Consider the following 23,317-nt stretch of genomic DNA (forward strand, 5'->3'; position numbering starts at 1 on the left):
GGTTTCTTGAGCTTGGCACACAATGTGTGCACAACGGTCTCCCAGGTATCTCTATCTGAACGTCCCATAGAAAATGAACATGCTAAAGCCTAAGGTTAGAAAGAATCATGGGAGCCATCTCTGTCTCTCACTCCATAGATAAAATCAACCACCCAGTTCTGTAGATCTTTCTCTCGTACACTGGTTCCCTCCTCTCCAGCACCACTGCCAACGCCGATGGCTTAGATCAGCCTTTTAACTTCTCTTGCTTGAACAGTTACACAATAGCCTTCTCCCAGATCTCTCTGTCTGAGCTCACTCTCTCTATCCAGCAGACCTCTGAAAGAGTAAATATGCTAAAAAGCAAATCCAATGCCACTGCACACTCAGCACTCTTCAGTGGACACACTAATTTGCACAGCGTCTCAGGCCCTTCGTGGTCTGGCCCTGTTTCTTCTTCAACTATTCACTCATCACGTCTTTACTGTGTCCACTTTGCACCACGCACTACTCTAGGTATTAGACACACAATAGTAAACAAACAGACAAAGGTCTCTCTTCTCAAACCTTCCTCTCGGCCTGAAGTGTTTCCTGCCTTCAAGAAACAGTGAGCCTCTTGCAGTCTACTAAAGGTGGCTTGTTCTTCCACATAAACTTCTACTCATCATTCAAATTTTAATTCAAATGTAATCTCCTCTCTCAAGACCTCCTGAATCTCCTGTGTACTTTATAAATGCTATTTTATTTATATTTCTATCTTTCCATTTCAAGCTCCATGAGCATAGGAATAATATCTCTTGATATACAGTTGGCAAATGCAATCTCTATTAAATGAAATGCGTGGGTAAAATGACAAAGGTTTCCTCAATTTTAAATTATTTCTGGTGATCAAATAACTTTTCTATGTCCCAGAATTACAGGAAAAGTAATAAATAAGAGTTTACACAACCAACTGTTACTCCTGATTATTACACAACAGGTGATTTTCAGAGCCCCATGTGAATATGAGTCCTGGAGATTTTGTCATCTTTCTATTTGACATTTATTTCAGCATAAGTTTATTTCATGAGTAAAATTTTGTCTTCTGCCCTGCGGCATATTCCCATAATTAAAAATGCAAAGTAGTAAATATTTCAACACACACCATACAGCAGCAACCACAGGTTTTATGGGAAAGGATATTACACAACAGAACTTCATTATCTTACAGAGAGAGTTTTAAAATGATACACCTTGTACACTAACCTACTATGGATACATTAAAAAATCTCAAATCTGTATATGACTGTCTACATATAAGTCAACCCTGACAACGTTCTAAGGCTATATTAACAGTCAGGCTCTCACTAGGCATACTCCTTTATTGAGATAAAATGGTATCTGATTTCTCCGTTTATTAAATTCAATATATCTAAATTTATTGTCAGGAAATATATTAGAAATATAAGTCAGGAAAATATTAGAAATGCATTCCAAAAGCAGAAATGAAAAGATCTTGTTGACTAACTCTTTCACAATTAAACAGGTTGAAACAGCAGTGGTGATGTGAGGGGCGGCCATCTGTCAGTACATAAAGGAGCTTGTGTTTGCACACAAAGACATTGCTCAACCCACATCTGGTTCCTGCAGCCAAACTACCCTCACTGGGCAACTCCCACTGAAATATATGGGCATAAAGAATAGGCAGATGAATTTTTTAAAAGCCAGCTGTTGATTCATGAACACTAGATACATGAGGGAATCAGGAGAGAATTGAGTGCACTCTTCACCTTCATTTCTTTTTAAAAAGAGAACAAGGAGGCCATGACCGAATTCGCACTGGTATTTGCATTGGTATTGCGAACCTTCCTGGTGGCTCAGACAGTAAAGCGTCTGCCTATAATGCAGGAGACCCGGGTTCAATCCCTGGGTTGGGAAGATCCCCTGGAGGAGGAAATGGCAACCCACTCCAGTATTCTTGCCTGGAGAATCCCACGGATGGAGAATCCTGGTAGGCTACAGTCCATGGGGCCGCAAAGAGTCGGACTCGACTGAGTGACTTCACTTCACTTCTAGCTGATCAGATTTCTCATCCTGTATAACCTTAGGAAATTCTCCTGAATTCACATGGTTTTTCTCTCCTGATAAGGTATTCTCCTATCTCTCGCCTTCCCAAACCATAACCTGTAAGGCACTACTCAGTTCCTAGCTCATTTGGGAATCCTTTCTCCTTATTATTTCTGCTTGTTTCCTACTCTAACCTGTTCTATTTAGAAATTTAGCGTATATTTATAAACTTCCCCTAATGTTCTCAATGTCTCCTAAGCTAAAACTGGGATTACTTTCCCGACAGAGTTATTCATATGGCATGAATTATATAATCAGAAGAAATTCCTATAGGGACTTCCCTGGTCATCCAAGGGTTAAGAATTCGCCCTGCAATGTGGGGGATGTGGGTTTGATCTGTGATTGGGGAACTAAGATCCCACATACCGCAGAGCAACTAAGCCTGAGCCACAACTGAGCCCACAGGCTCCGGAGCCCACATGCAAAAACTAGGGAGTCTGTGCGCCACAACAAAAGGTCCCACGTGCCGCAGCTGAGACCCAGTGCAGCCAAATGAATAAATATATTTTAAAAAGACATTCCTATAAGACATCAAGTAGTGGGTACAACTGAATCAAAGTTTCTCATAATACTCACTTACTCTGCTCAATATTTGAGATTTTTGAAAAGGGCTGTACCAACATAGTAGACAGGAATATACACTCTAGATTCAGATTGCATACATTTCATTTCCAACTCTTGTTTACTGGCTACTATGGAAAAGACCCTGATGCTGGGAAAGACTGAAGGCAGGAGGAGAAGGGGATGACAGAGGCTGGATGGCATCACTGACTCAATGGACATAAGCTTGAGCAAGCTCCGGGAGTTGGTGATGGACAGGGAAGCCTGGCTTGCTGCAGCTCATGGGGTCGCAAGGAGTCCGACACAACTAAGCAACTGAACTGAACTGATGCTCTAAGTTAGGCAAAGTACCTAACCTGTAGCTCTTTTCCTGTACTAATGAGAATAATAATAATAGTGCCTAACTGATATGGTTGCTGTGAGGATTACATGGATGACTACATGCAAAGGGCCCAGGATCATGCCTAGTGAGTCTGCAATTAATTTTCACTACTATTATTTTATTTTTTTTTATTTTTTATTTTTTAAATTTTCACTACTATTATTTTAAACTGAAATTTTTAAAAAGCATAATAGGTTTCTTCATGAAAATGGAAGAAAATAAGCTAAACTTCTTTTTCTTTCACAGTGAACAATTTCTTCTTTAGACTACCAACAGAAACAGATACTTCAATCCCTGCTCATATGCAAACTTGGTGACTTAATTTTCCTCTTTTGTGAGTCAACAATTCTATTCCTCACTTAAAAAAACAAAACAAAACATATTCAACTACTGGAGTGTTACTGAGCTGAGTCTACGTGCCAGTTACAGTGTAAATGGGTATACAGACACAACTTAATTCTCACAAAAATTCTTCATGTCATTTTACAGAGGAAAACCCTGAGGTGAGGTGAAATATAAGATTATACAGTTACTAAGTGACTAAATCAAGAATGGACTCAGACTCCATCTCCTTTCTGCCAAATATCACACTCCTTGCTTACAACTCCTTCTCCCCTTAAGTCACCCACGCACACCTTACAGTAGACCAGAGCACAGAGGCGCTTCCTCAGAGGTCTCACCCACGCACTCTTGCTGAAGTTCACAGTCCTGCAACTTCCTATTTCTGTTCCTCCAGTCTCATCCCCATGTAACTTCCTTTCTGGTGGTTAAGACATGCGACGCTTAGCGCTGGATTTGGAGCTCCCATACCTTCCTTCTAATGACTTACAGGTTTTCAAATGACTTTTGTGATGCAGTGCTTGCTCTGACAAATTACCTGACACTCTGAAAGAATAATGTTTTAAATTAAGTATTACTCTGCCCTAACTCATAGAAAAGAATTATGGACTTATCTAAAAACTTTAATAAGCTTATTCTTGGGGACAAAAACAATCAAGAAATAAGACAAGTAAAAGAAATAAAGACTGGAAGGAGGATGGAGGAAAACTTATTGGAAGACAGGTCAAGAAACAGAGGCCAGTGCATTTTTAAATTTTATTTATTTTTTTTAACTGGAGGATGAATACTTCACAACATTGTGATTTTGCCATACATTGTCATGATCTGGCCAACGTGTCATTAGGACTATCTATAGATACTGAAAAATCATCCAGACCTGTGACAGGTATAGGGTCAGGGAGGTGTCAGTGAGCCAGAAGGGAAGGCGCTCTAGGAGCAGCAGTGAGAAACAAGGAAGACGCTCCAGCCCCAGGTCCAGAGACAAGAGAAGCAGGAGGGTGAAGACAGCCACTGTCTGTAAGGGCTGCAGGAGAAGCAAGCCTCTCCTTAGAGGACTGAGGAAGAGACTACGCTAAGGGGTACGGAGATCACCATGCTTTGCCATCATGCAGATAATGGAAACCATGTGCTACTGATCCCTAAAAGACCTATAAGGCTGACAGAACCTGTCAAGTACACAGAGAAGACAGTTCACGTAGAAGAGGGAAGAATAATATCTTCCACCTGCCCAGCATCATCCGTTACTGAAAATCAGATATTCTGCATAAATGCTAACATTCTCCAATATTTTAAATGAAAAAAATTACAATGCACTACATGTTAACACAAAACTACCAACCAACTTCCTAAATTGCAATTAAAATACAGAAAAGCACCCACATGGCCTCCCCTGTGGCTCAGTGGTAAAGAAACTGCCTATCAATGCAACAGACACGGGTTTAAGCCCCCGGGTTGGAGAAGGAGATGGCAACCCAATTCAGAATTCTTGCCCGGACAACTCCATGGACAAGAGGAGACTGGCGGGCTGCAGTCCATGGGGTCACACAGAGTTGGACATGACTGAGCACCCAACACTCATTTTCACTGGAAGGGCCTAGAAGTTATTGCTTCCAGAAAGCAGGCTACGTTCTCAGTACTTTTGCTCTATGACATTTAGAGAAACTACTGGTGGCTCAGACAAAGACTCCGCCAGCAGTGTAGGAGACCTGGATTGGATCCCTGGGTCTGGAAGATCCTCTGGAGGAGGCCACCACAGCCCACTCCAGTATCCTGGCCTGGAGAATCCCCATGGACAGAGGGGCCTGGTGGGCTGCAGTCCATGGGGCTGCAAAGAGTCGGACACGACTGAACTTAGCTAAGCACTGCACCTTACAAAGCAAAACTGGTTACACAACTACTTTGAAGAACTAAATCAGTAAATTAGAAGCTTTTAAAAAAAATAATTCTATTGTAGTATAGTTAATTTACAATGTTGTGTTAGTAGAACCTTTTAAATCTAGACATTAAATATAATGTGGACCCCAAGTCAAAATGATAACAAAGAATATGAAATGTTTGATGACTCTATGGCTCCTCTCCCCTTTATTTACACCAGTCTGGTCCTTGAGAGCAGGGGCCACCTTCTGAGTGTGATAAAGTTAACTTTACCTTCAACTTCTGCTGCTTACCTGTTGCAGACTGTGCTGAGGGCTCCACGTGGATTACAGACACAGGGCAGACAGCGCCCGGAAGTACCATTCAGGTAAAAACCCTCCGTGCAGGTTTCACAGCGAAGACCCTGGTAACCTGGCTGACACTCACACTGCCCTGTGGTCTGGTTGCAGCGATTCACATCCAGGCTTCCAACCACAGAGCAGTTACACACATATTCTGCAAAGAGAAGAGAGAAAAAGATATTATCAATCAAGAGTTAATGTTTTCTTAATAAACTCTTTGACTTTTCTTGGTAAACGTTCATGACAATTTTGTAAGGATGGGGAGAATAAATTCCAGTACAAATTCACTTTCTCTCCTATTTAGTTTGTTTAAATCGGGAATTATGGGCTTCCCTGGTGGCTCGCAGACGGGGGCTGCAGCCATGAAACTAAAAGATGCTTACTCCTTGGCAGAAAAGTTATGACCAACCTAGACAGCATATTCAAAAGCAGAGACATTACTTTGCCGACTAAGGTCCGTCTAGTCGAGGCTATGGTTTTTCCTGTGGTCATGTATGGATGTGAGAGTTGGACTGTGAAGAAGGCTGAGCGCCGAAGAATTGATGCCTTTGAACTGTGGTGTTGGAGAAGACTCTTGAGAGTCCCTTGGACTGCAAGGAGATCCAACCAGTCCATCCTACAGGAGATCAGCCCTGGGTGTTCTGTGGAAGGAATGATCCTAAAGCTGAAACTCCAGTACTTTGGCCACCTCATGCGAAGAGCTGACTCATTGGAAAAGACCCTGATGCTGGGAGGGATTGGGGGCAGGAGGAGAAGGGGACGACTGAGGATGAGATGGCTGGATGGCGTCACCGACTCGATGGATGTGAGTCTGAGTGAACTCCGGGAGTTGGTGATGGACAGGGAGGCCTGGTGTGCTGCGATTCATGGGGTCACAGGGTCGGACACGACTGAGCGACTGAACTGCACTGAACTGGTGGCTCTGTGGTAAAGAACCCGCCTGCCAGTGCAGGAGACACAGGCTTGATCCCTGGGTCGGGAAGATCTCCTGGAGAAGGAAATGACAACCCACTCCAGTATTTTTGCCTGGAGAATTCCATGGACAGAAGAGCCTGGCAGGCTACAGTCCATGGGGCAGCAGAGAGATGAACACAACCTTGCGACCGAGCACAGCACAAACTGGGAATTATACACAGTAAGGTACATAAACTAATTACAAAACTAACATTCTCAATTTCCTTTTCAATACTCTTCATCTTCTAACCCTCTTACCCTATACTCCAATGTGTGGATGGATCTACATACTATTAGTCTTACTCGATTAGACCTCTCCAAAGGCAGGGCCTATGCTTATCTACATGGAACTGAGAGCGCATACTGGAAATGACAACATGTTAAGTAATAGACAGTTCCACTGAACAGCAGCAAAAGCCTATGGCTCAGACGGTTGACTAGTAACTCAAACAGGTCTCCACACAGGACAAGAAACAGTCATTTCAAACTGACACTGACTAACTATTCAAACCCTTAAACTATCTCTCAGCTTCAAAATAGACTAGACAGGATTATGCTACAGCTGGAACCAGGAACAAAACACTCTTCCCAGGAAGAAATTAGTGGAGAATTTAAACTTTAATATGAGAAATGGTGAACAATAAATCCCAGATGAGAATGTCTATAGGGGCATCCTCATCAGTGGGTTAAAATCAAATCACAATTTGAAATCTTTCCCAAATTAAAAGATTTAGAAAATAAACATTGTCTTTAGGTATATTTCAAATAGTTTTTGAATGAAAATATTTAGAACTAGTTGGCTTTAGCTTTTTAATGCAGATTCATTTAAAGGTCAGTTAGGATTTACTTCTGCTCTTACTTATATTCATTGTCTTTGGGATGGTTTTGGTTAACTGTTTCCTGTACAATGTTATGGACCTCCATCCACAGAAACAGTGACAGATTCTATTTTCTTGAGCTCCAAAATCACTGCAAACGGTGATTGCAGACATGAAATTAAAGACATTTGCTTCTTGGAAGGAAAGCTATGACAAACCTAGACAGCATATTAAAAAGCAGAGACATCACTTTGCCGACAAAGGTCCATATAGCCAAAGCTATGCTATGGTTTTTCCAGTAGTCATGTATTGATGTGAGAATTGGACCATAAAGAAGGTTGAGTGCTGAAGAACTGATACTTTCAAATTGTGGTGCTGGAGAAGACTCTAGAGAGTCCCTTGGACTGCAAGGAGATCAAACCAGTCAATCCAAAAGGATATAAACACTGAATATTCATTGGAAGGACTGATGCTGAAGCTGAAGCTCCAATACTTTGGCCACCTGATGCAAAGAGGTGACTCACTAGAAGAGACTCTGATGCTGGGAAAGATTGAGGGCAAGAGGAGAAGGGGACAACAGAGGATGAGACAGCTGGATGGCACTATCAACTCAACTGACATGAGTCTGAGCAAACTCTAGGAGATGGTGAAGGACAGGGAAGCCTGGTGTGCTGCAGTCCATGGGGTTGCAAAGAGTTGGATACAACTTAGTGACTGAGCAACAACAAACACTCATTTTATTAAGAAGAAAGTATTTTCAACATAGTTTGACAAAAAATCAACACAGGGCTTTTTAGCATGTACAAAAACATATGGTTAGAATCAACTGCAGATAAAATAAAACCTTGTACATATTTTAAGAATAGCCCCCCTTCCAAAGTAGCTATGGACCTGGGTTTAAAAAGCCCAGAGAAATCTATGGCACAAATTATATTTCTGAATAGGTAAGGAACTATATAAAATGACATTATAATTATAGACAAAAGTTTAGCTTGGAAAAAACTAATGTAAGCTTTGATGATTTTTAAAAAGATACTGGATAAACTGCAAATCTAGAAGTTATAAAAAACAGGTTACTCCTCTGTTCTAGATAAGGAAATTAACCTTCAAAACTCTTTACGTCATCCCAAGCTGCTTACCCACCCACATCAGAACAAAGGGCTCCACAGAGATATTCTCACCTGGTCCGCCCTGCCCATGTTTCCTCAGCTCCTGACCTTTGGCGTCAGCTCATCTCCCTGCTCTTCACACCTCTTCTAACTTGTAAATATACCGAATGAATGAATACAAAATGGTTTATTTTATGTATATTTTATGCTTCAGTGGGGAATCAGTTACAACCCAGAGGAGAATTCAAATTTCTTCATCCCCAAACTTAGGGCAGCAATAAGCTTTCCATCTCAACTGGGATTCTTATTTTCACTAGGCTATGTAAGCGTGACATTTTTTGCAAAGGTACATGTTTCCACATTATTTCTAGCTTCTGTGTGTGTGTGTGGTTTTTGTAAATAAGGAAGCCATGTTCAGTGGTCTATAAACCTTCTAATAGCGACTTCATGGCAAGATCGTCACTCTACCAAAATGACCAGAATGTTAAAGATCACATTTTCTCCCAAAATCTGGCACATTTCCAACATACATTTAATTCCTCCTGCTGGACCAATTTCATCACAAGTTAAACCAACCAAATTATGCTGGTGTGGGCAGAAGTAGCTCAAGAAAAATGAACGGACTAAAAAGCTCTATAACAAAGACTGAGAATTTTATCTATTATTTCCTTACTAATGTACTTCCAACTGAAACCTGAATCAGTATTCCCAACAAATGAGATAAAATTTTTAGTAGAGGTGTTTTGCTGCTGCTGCTGCTGCTGCTAAGCCACTTCAGTCGTGTCCAACTTTTTGTGACCCCATGGACTGCAGCCTACCAGGCTCCTCCGTCCATGGGATTTTCCAGGCAAGAGTACCGGAGTGGGTTGCCATTGGCCTCTCCTACTCCACTCCGGTACTCTTGCTTGGAAAACCCCATGGACAGAGGAGCCTGGAAGGCTGCAGTCCATGGGGTCGTTGAGGGTCGGACACGACTGAGCGACTTCACTTTGACTTTTCACTTTCATGCATTGGAGAAGGAAATGGCAACCCACTCCAGTGTTTTTGCCTGGAGAACTCCAGGGATAGGGGAGCCTGGTGGGCTGCCATCTATGGGGTCGCACAGAGTTGGACACGACTGAAATGACTTAGCAGATAGCAGCAGAGGTGTTCTAGAAGAACCCAATTAATCTAAGAACTTCGAGAATAAAGCTAAGTATTTTTTCAATAAAGTCTTATGGATAAACCTTCAGTTCGCTGGTTATTTATTATTTCTATAGAGCTGATTCGATCTCTTTGTAAGCCCCTGAACAGACTCTTTTCCATCTCATCTTCGCAACTTTACTCATTCTGTGCTCCATGGAACTCTGTCTCCTGTCCACACATTTAAATGTATCTTTTATTTAAAAAACCAGCTGAAATTTACTCCTCCAAAAACTATAATTCTATCACCCATAGTTTGAATCCATAACATCTACCACCTATAACTCTCATATGACAGTAATTTAAAGAAAAAGTAAATGAAGCAGATATGAGCACGGGCTATAGAAGCAGACAGCCACAGGTTTAAATCCAGCTCTATCACTTACTAGCTTCAAGACCTTAGGCAAGTTAGTTAGCCAAAGTTAGTTATGACCAAGGCAAGTTAGCCAAAGAATTGATGCTTTTGAACTGTGGTGTTGGAGAAGACTCTTGAGAGTCCCTTGGACTGCAAGGAGATCAAACCAGTCAATCCAAAAGGATATAAACACTGAATATTCACTGGAAGGACTGATGCTGAAGCTGAAGCTCCAATATTTCAGCCACCTGATGTAAAGAGCTGACTCATTGAAAAAGACCCTGATGCTGGGAAAGATTGCAGGTAGGAGGAGAAGGGGACAACAGAGGATGAGATGGTTGGATGGCATCACCTACTTAATGGACATCAATTTGAGCAAGCTCTGGGAGTTGGTGATGGATAGGGAAGCCTGGCATGCTGCAGTCCATGGAGTCGCAAAGAGTCGGACACGACTGAGCAACTGAACTGAACTTAGTTAATCTCCTTGTGCCTTCTTTTTCTCATCTGTAAACAGGGTATAATTAAATATTTATAACACTCAGACCTAACACATAAAGTGGAAGTGGTTTGGAGTTCCAAAAGTGAAGTGAAGTGAAGTGAAGTGAAGTTGCTCAGTCGTGTCCGACTCTTCGTGACCCATGGACTGTAGCCCACCAAGCTCCTCCATCCATGGGATTCTCCAGGCAAGAATACTGGAGTGGGTTGCCATTTCCTTCTCCAATGGGGTTCCAAAATAGTAACTATAATAGCTGGAAGAAATGGATTACTATTGCTGTTCACTCGATCAGTCGTGTCTAGCTCTTTGCAACCTCATGAACTGTACCACGCCAGGCTTCCTTGCCCTGCACTGCCTCCTGGAGTTAGCTCAAACCCATGTCCATAGAGCCGATGATGCCATCCAACCATCTCATCCTCTGTCCATGTTCACAGACTACAGCTTTGTGACGAGACCTGAAAGCCGAGTTTGGGTTTATTACCATGGCAGTTTTGGACAGTGTCCATGAAGCAGAATTAGTGTCCCGACATTGAGGAGTTCAAGTTGTGAGTCAGCAAGATGGGGAAGAAGATGGTACCCTTCATATCCTGGGCTCCGCACACTATCAATAAAGATGTTTACAGACATGATGAAAACAGAAGGGCACAGCCATGATGTCAGGGAGAAGTGAAACAGCACCATGATTATAAAACCTTGGTGCTGACCATCCTAACAGTAGCAGAATGAGTGACTGAGTGAAAGTCGCTCAGTCATTTCCGACTCTTTGCGACCCCATGGACTATAAAGGCCATGGAATTCTCCAGGCCAGCATACTGGAGTGGGTAGCCTTTCCCTTCTCCAGGGGATATTCCCAAACCAGGGATCGAACCCAGGTCTCCCACATTGCAGGCGGATTCTTCACCAGCTGAGCCAGAAGGGAAGCCCAACAGTAGTACGGTGAACTGCAAATATTTCAGCAAGAGAGATTACCCTAGTGCCAGGATAAAGTTCTATTGCCATGAAGGCGATATATCAAGACAAAAATACACTATCCCATTAACATTCCTCCCCAAATTTAAAGGGAAGGAAGCTAAAGTGAGGCATACCAACTGCCAAAAAACATGCATCTTTTCTGTTTGGAGCTCAGAATTTGAGGCCCTTTCTCAATGTTTAACCTCAAATGAAATGGCCCAAATTAAATGAATAGTATGAGCAACAGTAACAAATACAAAGGACTACAAATACTCACTAAATTGTGCAGGATAACTTGTTAGCTTGTACGTAAACTCTCTGAGCCCTCACAGTTCTAGACATTCATACAGAACCAGATAGGAGCTAATGCAGAAACAAGGCAACCTACAGGAGACTGGCAATGTGAAAAAAGAAAAGAAAGACACGTCAATTGATAAAAGCAGTGGGAAGGACCTATAGTCAAAGACAAGACATGAAGTGCTGCCTTTTTAGTGAGGTAGACTCTTAGACACCGGAACAGCACAAAGGAGTCTGTGGCATGACTGATGGTGAGTCACTAGTGTGTATGTTACTGGGAAAGGAAAACCACGAAGAGGACTGTAAAAGCTCATCGCAGACAAGTCTGAGTGCAATGCCAGAAGACTCACTGGTCGCCTGAGAGCATGTACGGAGGAGGAGACTCAACATCACTCAACAGCAGGTTTCCCTGCAATGCCCTGTAATTCTTAGGAAAACTGTACAGAGATAATATGAGAATAGTAACATATATTAGCAGGGAGACATTTTCTTTTTGTTGCACTTCTGAATAACAATGAAATACGGTGACTTGAACCCAAAAGAAGAATAAGAAACTCAAATCTGGACTTCAAACTGTTTAAAAATAGAAATAGGAAGAGAGAAGAGACAATAAATGGACATTTTTCTCTGAGACCTTAAACTTATGGTATGCTTTTGATGTAAAAGTACCCAAAGCAATCATTACATTTAAATTAAACATTGCACTTTTTCAAACATCCCTTACCAAGGCCAAGAGATGAAAATTTTAGCACTGAAGAAAAAATTAAAAATGAGTAATTTTGTTTAGAAGTCCCCTCTTTGTGCACAAACATTTGTCCTGGTAAAAGATTATCTTCTTGAACATAATAAAGGCCTTTTCCAGGCTTTTCATACACCTGGTAAGCTTCTCTTTGCAACCAACTTTTAACCAACTCATGTCCTCAACTCAGTAAAAAGTCCATGATATCTACAGAATTTTAATAATGCTTTGATATTTGCAGCTACGTTAATGGGAGTTTAATGGGAAAAATATTAATTGTAATAATATGGCCTAATTAATGTGTACTTTGCTTCTCTGTGCCTGTTTTTGAAGCCCTCTTTGAGTGCTGCTATTAACTAGGATGGCTGGAGATTAAGGCAGTCTGATACATTAATAATAGTGTGTTAGCCTTTTGCAGTTAAAAAGGAACTATAAAAGAAGTGAAAAATTTGAATAAAAAAGTGAAAATATTGTGTCCCCAGTCAATTCATGATGCAAATCTCATAAAGAAATGTTGCTAGCAGCACTGTTGCTGAACTGAAATGTTTATAAAACAAGTTCTGCACTTAAGCACAGATACCGAAAAAATACTTGTAAATACAACTAACACATCGCACTCACAGGAACCTAGTTCAGAAATACACCTGAAATTCTATCTATAGCCTCTTGTAAAACTGGAAATATCTTCGCCAAACTCAACCTCTAACTCATTCCTTCAACAATGATTTCACTCTTGCTTTTTAAATCTTCAGATACTGAAAGAATATAAAAAATATATCTATTAAGAATACCAGAGAGAAAGAAAGGAAAGCGCTTTGGGATATTTCAAAACTTTTCATTCTTCCCCATATTCAGACGATATACCAAACATACTATAATACTGACAGCATCTTCCGCTTAATCTCAAAGCAGCAAAAACTAGAAGTATTTAAAACTATTTTAAAAGTATTTAAAACTCAGCACTTAATCTTACAATGAAAATGTAAAACATTAAGAATTCAAGCTTAGTAAGTTTAAAATTATCTGAAAATTTATACCTAAGTTAAAAAAATACACTTTAGTATCTCCTTCAGGAAAATATAATTATTTTGTAAGGCACTACCTGTAGGTCATTTATAATTATGGAGGAATTTAGTGTCTCAGGCTTATTATTAGAAGGGAATAAGCTGATTCCAGGACATAAACTACTTGGGGAGCTTTATGAACTGAGGTCACATGACAAGAGGCATGTCAGCAGTCACCATACTGGAGCAACTGCCACCATCTCCTGCTTTGTACCCGAAAGTCAAAGACAAAACACATCTTCCCAACTTCCCAGGGAATAATCTCCTAGCCCTCCATCTTCTCCTTTTCCTTCTTTTTTCTATCAGGTGTATTCTAATGTTTAAAAGTACTTCTATTCTCTACACACACAACGCCATCACAACCACATCCACTGAATGAAATCAAAGGGCAAACTGCACAATAAGAGGCAACAAGCCTGTTAGCGGCCCAAGCTAAGCAAACAAAGATTTTAAAAGTGACGGTGTCAACCACTGCGGAGGATACAGACCAGATGAAACTTTCAAAAATTATTGCTGGGAACACAAAAATAGTGCAGAGACCTTGGAAAATAGTTTGATAATTTCTTATAAATTAAATATAGTTTCATCATATGATTCAGCAATTCCACTCCTAGGTATTTATCCAAAAATGAAAACCTATGTTCACACAGAAACTTGTATTAAAATCTTTACGATAGATTAAGGTGGTGCAGTAGTAAAGAATCCACCTGCCAGTGCAGGAGATACAAGAGACAAGGGTTGGATCCTGTGGTCGGGAAGATCCCCTGGAGTAGCAAATGGCAACCCACTCCAGTAATCTTGCCTGGAAAATTCCACGGACAGAGGACCCTGGTGGGCTACAGTACATGGGGTCGCAAAGAGCCAGACACGACTGGGACTAAGCACAATTACATATTCATAATCACCCGAGTCTGGAAACAACCCAATGTCCTTCAACTACTGAACTGGATAAACTGTGGTACTTCCTTGTGAGGAATACTACTCAGCAACTGAAAAGAAGGAAGCCTTGACATGCAAGGATATGACAGACTTCACTGCATTATGCTAAATGAAGAAAGCCAGACTCAAAAGCTACATATTATATGATTCCATTTACAAGATGTTCTGGAAAAGGCAAAACTGCAACAGCAGAAAAAAGATCAGAGGATCTTCAGGAATTAGAGGTAAGAGGAAGGACTACACAAAGGAACAGCTCGAGGGAATTTTGAGGGTGTAATGAAATCGTTTTGTATCTTGAGTTTCGCATTTGTCAAAACTAATAGAACTAAGTACCAAATGAGTAAATTTTATTGGATTTAAATTAAAAAAAAATTTTAAGAGCAATGAGACTTTTCTAGACCAGATTCTTCCATTTTGCTAGGGGGAAGCTTTGGTGTGCCACAAGCAGCGATTTTAGCTGAGCTGTGGCACTAAAGTCAACACGGGAACCCAACTAATAGCTCCGTCTTTTTCAAAGCTAATGTTATAATTAAAACAGCAAGAACTGGTTAAAGCTTCAGCTGATTACTACATTAGGAACGTTACCGTATTGTGGAACATTTTCTGATTCAAAATGTTGTTTAACTAAACGAAGGTAGGATTTTCCTTTCCTTCTTTTCTTTTTTCTTTTGGCTTCATCTTAAGTCTTGGATTGTAATCGCTTCTGTGTAGAATGAGGGAGAAGAAGAAAAAATGGAAAGATAAAGATATATAGGATTCCCATCCCCTTTTCATACACAATTGCTTATTTTGCTTTGAAATTCATCATTTAAAACCCTACTCTATTTAAACAAAGACTGGGGAAACAACTTTGAATCTATCCAACAAAAAACTTCACCCTTTTTCACAAACTTACGATAGCATCTACAAAAATAACATCTTCCCTGATTTTTAAACAAAAGAAAAGGAAAAATAATCAGAAACAAGAATAAGAATACTTAATTCAAACCTCACCTGCACATTGAAAGAACAGAAAACAATAACTAAAACAAATTACAGTGTATTGACTATAGACCTGATTTCCTAAATGTATAGGAAATCGTACAATAACTATGTTATTTCAAAATGTAGTTTTTATTAGGCCCATATTTCATCTTTGTAGGTTTAAAGAAATCTCAGAAAGGCCTCGTTCTCAGGAAAAGGAATTATCAACATACAGCTCTTATTTTTATAAAAGGTCTTACTCTAGCATAACACTGATACTCAAATTACATTTCACATTTATGTTATGCCAGCATAGGGTCACAAATCTTTGCAAAGCTGGGAAACTTAATATTAAAGTTGATGAGTTTTTGAGTTAAACCAGGCTCTGTAGAAATGTGGAAAGTTTTAAAGCCACCACTTTTAAAGAAAGCTTTACCTTTTAAACTAAAAATATATCCATCAAAATTCCCAATCACAATTCACTATTGCAAAACATTTCTTCCACTTTATGGTAGACATATGAAAAATAAAAGGGTAGCGTGACGTAGGTTTTCTAGAAATTTTTCTGTCTCACGCTTTAAGGACCATGTTGTCAGTGCCTGTCGCTGGCTCACTGCCAGTTTTCCACAATTCAAAGACAATTCATCTAATTAATGAGACAAGACAGCAAGTTCTGGGAAAGGCTGTAACAACTACCTTCTACTATGAATGGTAACAAAGATGATATTAATATTGCCAGTTACTGAGCATGGGCTGCATGTATATCAAACATCACATAGGAACTTACACATAGGACTCCCTTGAGTCTTCACAATCCTGTGAGGAAGGTTTTTTGAATGAGGAAATTGAGCCTGAGACAGATGAAACAAATCATTACCGCTAATCAGTACCGGAGAAAAGACTGGAACCCAAACTAAATAACTCCAAAGTACACGTCTTTTCTCTATGAGAAGCTTCTGCTATGCAAATGAGTAGCAGAAACACTAGGCGGATGCAAGACATCTGAAAACCAGAATCTGCTGCTACTTAACCGGCTCTGTGACCTTCTGTAAGTCTAACTGCTCTGCTTCTCAGGGTCTCAATCTATACAGTACGGATAATTCTTGCCATCTGTCTATATGAGATACTTAGGTACAAAGGAAAATAATATATGTATGGTCTTTGTGTTTTTACTAAAAAACACTGATGAAGGAAACCAAAAAGACCTAAATAAATGGAGAGACATACCGTAACAATTAGATCTACAGAGTCAATGAAACCTGATCAAAATCTCAGCAGGATTTTTTGGTTGATATGCAAAAGCTGACTCTAAATATGATAAAGCAAAGAAACGTGAATAGCCAAAGACAAAGCTGAGGAGTCTCAATAACTGATTTCAAGACAATCTAAAGCTGCAGTAATAAAGACAATGTGTTATTGGTGAACGAAAAACACGAAGACCAATGGAACAGAACAGACTCCAAGAACAGACCTCCACAAATATCAGCTAATTTTTGACAATGTGCAGAGTCAATTCAATGGAGAAAAAAAATAGTTTTTTCCAACAAATGGGGTTGGAACCACTGGACATTCATATGCAAAAAACTGAACCTTGAGTTAACCTCAGTTCAGTTCAGTTCCGTTCAGTTGCTCAGTCATGTCCGACTCTTTGCGACCCCATGAACCACAGCACACCAGGCCTCCCTGTCCATCACCAACTCCCGCAGTTCACTCAGACTCGCGTTCATTCAGTCAGTGATGCCATCCAGCCATCTCATCCTCTGTCGTCCCCTTCTCCTCCTGCCCCCAGGCCCTCCCAGCATCAGTCTTTTCCAACGAGTCAACTCTTTGCATGAGGTGGCCAAAGTATTGGAGTTTCAGCTTTAGCATCATTCCTTCCAAAGAAATCCCAGGGCTGATCTCCCTCAGAATGGACTGGTTGGATCTCCTTGCAGTCCAAGAGATTTTCAAGAGTCTTCTCCAACACCACAGTTCAAAAGCATCAATTCTTCGGCGCTCAGCTTTCTTCACAGTCCAACTCTCACATCCATACAAGACCACTGGAAAAACCATAGCCTTGACTAGACGGACCTTAGTCGGCAAAGTAATGTCTCTGCTTTTGAATATGCTATCTAGGTTGATCATAACTTTTCTTCCAAGTAGAAAGCATCCTTTAATTTCATGTCAAATGAGTGTCAAGCAGTAGGGTAGAGTGAAACAATTGCTCCAGCTACAAAAATGATTCTCAACTGGTGACTTAGAGCACTGCATTTGCTTTGGGCTGGTGAGTCAATATGTTGCTCAAAGTCAAGCATGCATGCTCATGATCTGCTATTGGGATCTGTTTATTTAAGTGCATTCTCATGGCTAAGAGAATACTGCTAATTAGTATTTCCAGTATCTCTCTCAAAGAATCGTACTGATTTAGAAATCAAAGGTCATGGATATGGACTATGCTAAATTGCTACCTAGGCAAAAAATTTTCTTTTTGTGCCACTCTTTTTCCATTTGTTTGCATTTTTCAAGGCTTTCAAAAAAATTAATTTTGCCATTTGATAAGTCAATTATTTACTTTTTAAAAGTGCATTTTATTTCTTCAGGCCACCATCAAATTCAAAATGCACTGAAAGAATTAACCAAATACTGCCCATATGGCTTGGAAAAATGACTATTCTATCAAACTCTGAATTTTGGTGAGCTTTATTATTCACAGCATTTTCACAGCTTCCCTGAGTTTAAGGGAAAATGAGGAGCAAGGAGGAGAGCAAACACAGGAAACAAACTTGAACGCTTGAAATCCGGCTCCATTATAGGCCATAGTCGGAGAGACCAGTCCACCTGATGAAGGGATCTGGGTTCAGATGTTGTAAATCATTGCTTATAAACTATACGATATTAAATTTCACACCCTCTTTGTAAAGACTTTTCACAGAACTGGGATAATGATACCTAACTTATAAGAGTGTTTTAAAATAGATCTCCAGTCCAGGTTCACTGCATGAGACAGGGTGCTCAGGGCTGGTGCACTGGGATGACCCTGAGGGATGGGATGGGGAGTGAGGTGGGAGGGGGGTTCAGGATGGGGGACACATGTACACCCGTGGCGGATTCATGTCAATGTATGGCAAAAACCACTACAATATTGTAAAGTAATTAGCCTCTAATTAAAATAAATGAATTTTAAAAATAAAAATAAGAGGAGACAAGGCAAAGAAAATACCTATGACAGGGCCTTCTCTTCCCCATACAATATTTTATTATAAGTAATCTTTTTAGCAAAACAGCATTCTTAGATGTTACTAAAAATTACAAGTGTTGAGAACTAAAAGGGATCATCAGCAATCTCAGAAAGCACTCAAATTACCCTAAACAATTTCATTAATGCCTTAATTTTGTAGCAACAGAACACAAAAGGTAAGAAACATAAAAGAAATTCAAGTACTGCCAGTGGCTTCTGAGGTTGGGACTAGATTTGTCTGAGTGTCTCTATTTACAGAGCACAGCTGAGCAACTTAAAGGCTAGAACTGTTTGCTCAGTATAATACCTGTAAAATGAGTTCAGAGACGAGCAGTGCAAAGAGAGCAAGAGGAAAGGTCAATTTTCAAATATTATCCTAAGGTACCCAGTGATGTTACCTAGGAACTATTTCCTAATTTTCGAAAAAGGGAAGGTTGGCCTCACATATTACAGTTTAATATTCACTCTGAGTAAGTTTTAATCATATCATTAAATAGATGGTTTGTGGATTATTAGAAATATTTGATCACAAAATTACGCCATACCATCCTGGGAAAGCACTTGGAGTACACAGGGAAGCAAGAGTAGAGAGGAAATGCAACTGTGGTTGCAACAGACTGATAGGAAGCAATAGAAGGAGGAAATAAATTCCAAAAGGGTTTACTGAGGCTCTGAACTCTAGACTCAGGAGTGTGCACTTCATCCTACACGGTGTGATTCTCCAAATAAGGCCCCATACCACCTGCTCCAGAATCCCCTGGGGAGCACACTCATATTCTGATTCCCTGGGTCCCATCCTAGGCCTCCTGAATAGAAATCTCTATTTCTATCTGGGGGAGGTAGGGACTCAAAGATACGCATTTTTTTACAGGCTTCAAAAATGGTTCTGATGTCCCCAAAAAGTTTGCTGCAGGCAAAAAAGAATATGGAAAATTCTTGAGCAGAGTAATGATATGGCCAGAATCGGGCTTCAGAAGTGGAAACAGCAGGACTGAGAAGGAAATGGCAACCCACTGTAGTGTTCTTGCCTGGAGAACCCCAGGGACAGAGGAGCCTGGTGGGCGGCCGTCTATGGGGTCACACAGAGTGGGACACGATGGAAGCGACTCAGCAGCAGCAGCAGCAGCAGCAGCAGCCCCGGGGGCACAGTGGGCGGGAGTCCGCCTGCCAACGCGGGAGACCCGGTTCCATCCCTGGTCTGGGAGGATCCCACGTGCCACGGGCATCTCAAGTTGTGCACCACAGCTGCTGAGCCTGTGCTCCACAGCCCTCGGACCACCACTCACGAGCCCCTGTGTTACCGCTCCCGGAGCCCAGACACCTAGAGCCCAGGCTCCACACCAAGAGAAGCCGCTGCGGTGAGAAACGCAAGCACCACAAGCAAGAGCAGCCCCTGCTCGCCACAACCAGAGACAGGCCAAGAAGCCAGCTCAACGAGAAACAAACAGCAGTAAAAGACACAGAAATAACGAGAACAAAAGAGCAACAACAACAGGAACAAGAGGGACCATCTCTACTACTAGTCATTACTCGTTTCCTTATTTCCTTGCTACAAACCAGGCCCTGTTTTATGTACTTTACACACACTGACATGTAAAACTTCCAAGGAGTCAATAAGTAAGCACAGGTAATATAAGGGATAAGATAAGGAAATGGAGGGTCCTCAAGGTCAGATGGCCTTAAGGAGTCCAGCTGGGACTAGATTATCCTTAGCAGCAGTGTGAAGGAAGGATTCCAGACGGGAGAGTTGAGATGATAGATTTACTGATAAATACTGTAACAGTCTAACAGGAAAATCTGCATTCGGGCAGGATCACGAGTAAAAATTGCTTCTGCAAACATACAGATACCTGTATGTATACAGTGAAATTAAGCCTGCTTGCTTTCAGAATCAATAAACATGGCAACGTAGAAAGTATACCTGTCTGCAGCTGTCTGCTGGGCTAAAAGTTTAAATGGTTTGGAGTTAAGAGCCAAGTGAAAATAGCTGAGCCTTGAGTTATTTCAAAAGACATTTGAAAGAACTTTTTTCTTTTGAAACTGGATGTGGGCTATCTTACTCTGTGTCCCCTATCTAATCCTCTTACTCCTCAAAACATGTTGACAAATTCTTCCCACTCTCCTGCCACACTTCACTATTATCAAACACTTATACAGTATAAACATTGTTTCACACTGCAAGCTGTGAAGTTCTTTGCCTTATCATCATGACTAAGCATTTGGGTAACACTTCAGATTCAAAAATAAGGGCACAAGAGAGAAGAAATTCCTGTTGCAATACCACTGCTCACTCCAACTCTTCCTATACACACAGGTAAGTGGAATCCAATTATCTCTCCTCTTGCAAACACACACATAAACGCTCACAGAATCCTCAAAAGAAAACTGAAATGGTCAGCAGTCACAATTCTATCAATAAAACATGGACTGGAAGGCTCCTTTTTCTTTTTTCTTAAATGAGAATTTGGGAGCACCAAGATGTCAAGGACCTTGTTCAACTTTGCAAACAATACAAAACACAACCTTCTAACTTCCTCTAATCATTGCTAAAGCACTGCTGGAAATTAACCATCTCAGAAATTCTCAGGGACCAGTGGTCAGTAATAAATCAACAAAGAAATAATTTGGCTTGCTCCTCCACTCCTAAAGTAACAGTCTCAGAGAAGCAAGCAATGTTAGCTAGAATATCTAAGGAAACAGATATCAAAGTGAAATTGACCTTTACACCGATGGACTTGACCTAGTCTTCCTACTTCACTTCTGATTTCACATATCCCATTCACTACTTTCTGTGCCATTAGAAGGTGTCACCATACTATCGGCAGAATTGTAACCTGGTGCAACTGCTATGGAAAACAATACAGACATTCCTCAAAATATTAAAAGTGGCATTATCATATAATCCAGTAATCCCACTTCTGAGTATATGTCCAAAAAAATTGAAAGAAGGGTCTTGAAAAGATATTGCCACACCCCTGTTCACTGTCAGCATTATTCATAATAGCTAAGATGTGGAAGCAACCCAAATGTCCAGCTTCAGGTGTGAATAAACAAAATGTGGAATATACATACCACAAAATAGTATTTGGTCTTAAAAAGCAAGGAAATCCTGTCACATGCTGTAAATGGATGGAATGAAATCATTATATTAAATGAAATCAGTCACAAAAAGATGACTACTACATGATTCCATTTATAAGAAGTATCTAACGTAGCCAAGTTCAGAGAAACAGAGTCCAGTGAGAGTTACCAGGGGTTTAGGGAGAGGAGGAAGGAAGGAAGAGTTCTATTTAATGAGAAGAGAGTTTCAAATCTGCAAATGATATGTTCTGAAGCTCTGTTTCACAACAGTGTAAATACACTTAATGGCTAAAGTGGTGAATTTTAAGTGTTTTTTAATAATTAAAAACATAGGTAGGTGGAAGCTATCATCATATAGTATGTGTGTGAACTTCTTAATTTATCAGAGAAGCTAGGAAACATTAAGTGCTGGGACTTAAGGATCTAATTATCCAGTCTACTTCCCTTTTTACAGATAACTGAAGCTAAGAGGAGTAAACTAAATTCACATATAAACCTTGAAGCCAAACAGATTGGATGCAACATTTGCCGTGATACTTGGCTGGGAGCATGTGCGAAAGTGGGGGTGAAATGAGACAGCGCCGCACAGTGCCTGACACGCAGCTCCCGTCCCCTTGAGCATCGAATAGTCCGTCTAATAGCCAGAGCCCTGTCTGGGATGACAATGGTAAATGGAATGACAATCTGAAAAGAAACAAGTGGATTTTTTAAAAATTTATTTAATTAGGATCTATATATCTAATGTCGGTCAATTCCTAAGAAATACTGTAGTTAAGCTAACTATCCACTGAAATTATTGTTTTATTCATGTTTTCTCACCCAAAAATCTCTCTAATTTTAAGGAGAAAATGGCTACAGATTACATTTCAATACTATTAATAAGGGGCTACTCCTGGAACAACCAAATCTCTCATACACTCGTGATGGGAACATAAACTTGTACAACGTCGTCAGAGAACCATATGGCAATTTCTAGAAAGAAAACGATGCACAACCACCTACTACTGCCTTGCAACTCAAAGTGTGGTCCACGGATCTGCAGCACCTGGGAACCTGTGAGAAAGGCAGATTCTCAGGCCCACCTCACACCAAGTGAGCCAGGACGTATGTTGTAACAAGATACCCAGGTGATTTCTATGCACATTAACTGCAATGCATTGTCCCAGAGAAAGTCTCCTCTTTGTGAAGAGACATGGGCAAAATTCACTGTAGCTTTATTTGAAACAGTAAAGAAACGCATTAATTGAAACAGCTATCAATAGGAAAATCGATACACTGTGGTGTGCTCATACAGCAGAAACTACACAGCGACTTAGGCGATCCAGAGCCACAGAAACCACAAGATAAACCTCAAAAAAAAAAAAAAAATGCTGAGTGAAAAAAGCATGGGGAGATGTCATTATGCAGAGTTTAAAACATAAAGCCACACACAGGACCTAATTCAGAACAGTGGTCACACTCGAGGAGGGAAAGAAGAAAAAGAGGAACACTGGAGACTCCAGTCGTATCTGGTATTTTATTTCAAAACAAAACAAAAAAAACTGAAGCAAATGTGGGAGACAGTTCAGG

At 40.5% G+C, this 23,317-nt stretch overlaps 1 protein-coding gene across 1 annotated transcript in view; it reads right to left on the bottom strand.

The window, feature by feature from the left end:
* MEGF9 (multiple EGF like domains 9) overlaps window positions 1-23,317 on the bottom strand; it is a 76,948-nt gene that overhangs the window by 32,265 nt on the left and 21,366 nt on the right. The window contains exon 2 of the mRNA XM_068974748.1: window positions 5,536-5,737. Coding sequence (XP_068830849.1) covers window positions 5,536-5,737 — 202 coding nt within the window. The remainder of the gene's footprint in view (window positions 1-5,535; window positions 5,738-23,317) is intronic.

Source organism: Capricornis sumatraensis, chromosome 6 (assembly GCF_032405125.1).
Source record: "Capricornis sumatraensis isolate serow.1 chromosome 6, serow.2, whole genome shotgun sequence".
NCBI classification, from domain to species: domain Eukaryota; kingdom Metazoa; phylum Chordata; class Mammalia; order Artiodactyla; family Bovidae; genus Capricornis; species Capricornis sumatraensis.